The sequence below is a fragment of the Sinocyclocheilus anshuiensis genome, unplaced genomic scaffold, assembly GCF_001515605.1.
Source record: "Sinocyclocheilus anshuiensis isolate Anshui unplaced genomic scaffold, SAMN03320099.WGS_v1.1 scaffold274, whole genome shotgun sequence".
In the NCBI taxonomy this organism is placed as follows: domain Eukaryota; kingdom Metazoa; phylum Chordata; class Actinopteri; order Cypriniformes; family Cyprinidae; genus Sinocyclocheilus; species Sinocyclocheilus anshuiensis.
In genome coordinates, this window is record NW_015547698.1 from 505,367 (window position 1) to 509,209 (window position 3,843).

A 3,843-nucleotide genomic window follows, 5' to 3' on the forward strand; every position below is an offset into this window, starting at 1 on the left:
TGTTCCATGAATTCTATATGTAATTTAATTATATATATAGATAATTATGAAAAAAATTCTAATTAATATTTTTCATATTTAAATTATTATAACTATATCTAAATATTTTAACATTCTTTAAATAGTTTAAATATTTAAAAGCAAATAATTTTTTTAAGTAAAACATACATTTTATTATTATTTTCATAAGTTTCTTAATGTTCTATGTTTTCTTGTAGTCTAATTGTTATCTGCTTATTGTTTATTAGACACTTAAAATAGTTGGTATTATGGGTCACAATAAACATTATCAGGTCTCTGCTTTGAAATACCCTGCACTCCAAGTGTTCTGGTAAATATTGAGTTTTTAATCTGATAGCATCTATGTAGCATGGTATCACCACAGTCTTTTTGTAAGAGCAGTCACCAGGTCTCATTGACATCAGCTCTGGTGTGGTCTGGGTTTGTTTCACTTGAATAGGTTTTGATTGGAGACCAAATGGAAATTTCCATGTTTTCCCAATGGGATGTGCTGTGACTGTCAGGAGGAGCATGTGTTTCTCAGATGAGCCCCTCTGTGTCTTGACCTGACACTGTGGTGTCTATCAGCACCCCGGAGGAAACTAATGCAAAATCAATTAAGATTTGTCCTGTGGTGAGTTACGGGAAAGATCTGGGCAAAAGAAGAAATTGTGGAAAAAACAGATTTCCTGATAAAACAAACACTGACAAATCATAGTCAATAATGAATAAGGAATGTCAGCGACTCTTCTTTCCTCTCTCTCTAAGCTGCATCTGTGTTTAATTTTACTCCTATGTCTGGCAACAGATGAAGCATCTTACGGTTTTGAATCTGATGCATTTCCCCTCTCAAATTAAAGACTGAAGGATGTAACGTTCCCAGACCGCTCCGCTAAACCTCACACCACGAACGACAAGATAAAACCTGACCTGCTCACATCTTTAAATATAGCTCTGCTACAAAATGGATCAAAACTATCACGCTTTTATCAGAACTATTTTTACTCAGAAATTGCTAGTAAGTTTCACAAACAATTAGTAACACATTGAATAAAACATAAAATTCTGATGTATGAAGAAACTTACAGCATATTGCCACGTTTTAGGGTTTTTAAAGGTCCCTTAAAGGGATAGTTCACCCAAAAATCATGTCGTTCCAAACCCGTAAGACCTTCGTTCATCTTTGGAACACAAATTAAGATATATTTGATGAAATCTGAGAGCTTTCTGACCCTGCATAGACAGCAACACAACTGCAATGTTATTATCCCTTATTAAGGGGCCATGCGCTGTGGCTTGTTTGCAAGCAGAGGAATGCACACACATGTGTTTCAGTTGTGTTGCTGTCTATGGAGGGTCAGAAAGCTCTTGGATTTCATCAAATATATCTTAATTTGTGTTCTGAAGATGAACGAACGTTTTATGGGTTTGGAACGACACGAGGGGGAGTAATTAATGACAGAACTTTCATTTTTTTTTGGTGAACTATCCCTTTAAGTTCTCTCATTCTAATGCTACTTTTCAAGTTATGATAGCTAACTGTAACAATCATTTTTTACAATGAATCATTTAAAATGAATAAACAAACTGTTCTGTGTGGGAGGGTCCAGCCTATTTTAAATATGCCTACAAACACAATTTTTTTTAGATTGCACAATAATAATAATACTTGTGCGAAACAACAGAGATGCTAAACATGACTAACATTTATTTATACATTTTTGTCCCTCCTTTATTATTTTGACTGCAGCTGATCCACCCAAATGTATAAAGCGAACAAACATTCAAAAGTTTATAATCACGAGGATCACAAATCATGCTATGAACTTTCATAAGAGCACTAGACAAAGTTATTGTAGTTATGTATTGTTGCATTAAACAACTGATACAATTACCAACCCTTAAATAAAGGAAAGTATTAACAAATTTTGATGCAATAAATAGGGTATGATTTACTGTAAAAATAACCATCGCTCCAAAACAGAGAAAACATCTTTCACAAACATCTACATGTCTGTCTCCTTTAAAGTGTTTATAGTGTGTATATAATGAGTTGTATTTGTAGGGGTTATTATAATACAATTATTTAACACCAACCCCCCCCCAAAATAAAAGCACTTATGTTACTTGGATTCTTAATATAATATTTTTTTTTCTGACTATTTATTTTTAATAGATTTTTCAGGTTTTGCTCTGCCAAGCTATCCAGGCAGGATCTGGATTCATAGTATCCTCTTGTGGTGGGAAATGTGACTGAAATAAAATGTTTGCATGACGTGTTGCTGGGAAACAAGAATCGAAGTTAGAAAATCTCAGAAAACTGTCAGAGAACAATGATAAATAAATCAAACAAAACAAAGATCACAGGATTTTCCATATTTTGTCTGAATTATGTCTAAAATGTTTGCCTGCACACTGAAAAAAAAAAGAAAAAAAAAGGGTTTACTTTGAAATAATTTTCACTCAGGAATTGCTAGTAAATTTCACAAATAATTACCACAAAAAAAGAATGAAAATGTTCTTTCCGAAAAAGTTTTCTTTCCAATATTCTTTGTTTTGTTTACAACTTAGACAATTTTTTTTTTTTTACTGTGCATTTCGCAACATCGGTAACTCCTACAGACATCAGTGACTCTCCAGATGTAGTTCAGTGTGTTTGTTGAACAGGTTTAACGTGTGCTGAAGGGTGGAGCACAGAAACATCTCAAAAATGTGTTTCAAATCAGCTTTGTGTTTTATTTCATTCTGTGACTGAAATGACTGCTCAGAAATGACAACATTTACTATAAAGATGAACTCAAGGACCAAAATGTGAAATTTTCATTTTCATTGTTGTTTGTGAAAAAAAAGAAGGAAAAACAGGCCAGTTTCAGTTACTGATGATAAAACTGACTGAAAAAAAAAAAAAAAAATCTGAATTAAAGCATCATCAAATATGGTTTAAAAAATAAATTAAAAAATAATTGAAATAAAAGTGTGTCAGAAAGCCTTTCAATCACGTCACAGTGTTAGTCACTTCATTGCAATTAGTTCATCACAATAGAGGGAGTTTCAGTGTCACAACAGCTCGAGCTCAAATCCCTTCATTCTCTCGCTGAATTCACACTGAGACTGGGAAACTTACAGATATCAGCCAAACCAACACAGCGTAATGAACCCAGAACACACAGGTATGTTTGAATTTATATGATATAATAGCAAACCGATACAATAGTCACTGTAGAGAACGCTTAGAGAAACTTACACAACAGAACCTGTTTAACTAGATTGTAGTTGATCTCAATGACTATCATGTGTTTAACACTTGTTAACATGGGTTATTTCTGAATATATAGTGTAGATCTTCACATAAACAATAAAACATGATCCAAATGTGTCTATATTTGCACCAATGGTTTAGTTAGTAGATAGTAGTAAATAGTAGACTAAAAGTACATATGTATATAGACAACACAAACACTTGTGTGCTGTCAAGTTATCATGTTTGTGATCTGTTATTGTTATTGTAGTTGTGTTTCAGATACAATCAATGTGTTTTTTGATGTGTCACTTTAGGTTGATATTGTGATCAAATTGTCAAACTGATCAACACATTTTTGACAACTTTTTTTTTTGTCTCAAAGTTTACAAGAGCCAATTTACTTACTTTTTATCACATATTCTGTGAATGATTCATTGTGTTGTTCTAAAGAAAAAAATATAAATATTTTATCGAAAATATAATGACTTCACCTTTGTACTGTCGTGTCATCTGATATTACTGTACATGGGCCATAATGTACTGCCATATTTCCTCAGATTTTTATTTTTATTTTAATAATATATGATAGTACATTTCCTTGT

The 3,843-nt window shown here is 32.5% G+C and overlaps 1 protein-coding gene across 1 annotated transcript in view; it reads left to right on the forward strand.

Annotated features, from left to right (window-relative positions):
• The first annotated feature begins 2,976 nt into the window (after window positions 1–2,976).
• Window positions 2,977–3,843, forward strand: part of LOC107703748 (GTPase IMAP family member 8) — a 3,247-nt gene continuing 2,380 nt past the window's right edge. Inside the window, exon 1 of the mRNA XM_016506471.1 lies at window positions 2,977–3,170. Coding sequence (XP_016361957.1) covers window positions 3,152–3,170 — 19 coding nt within the window. The 5' untranslated portion in view covers window positions 2,977–3,151. The remainder of the gene's footprint in view (window positions 3,171–3,843) is intronic.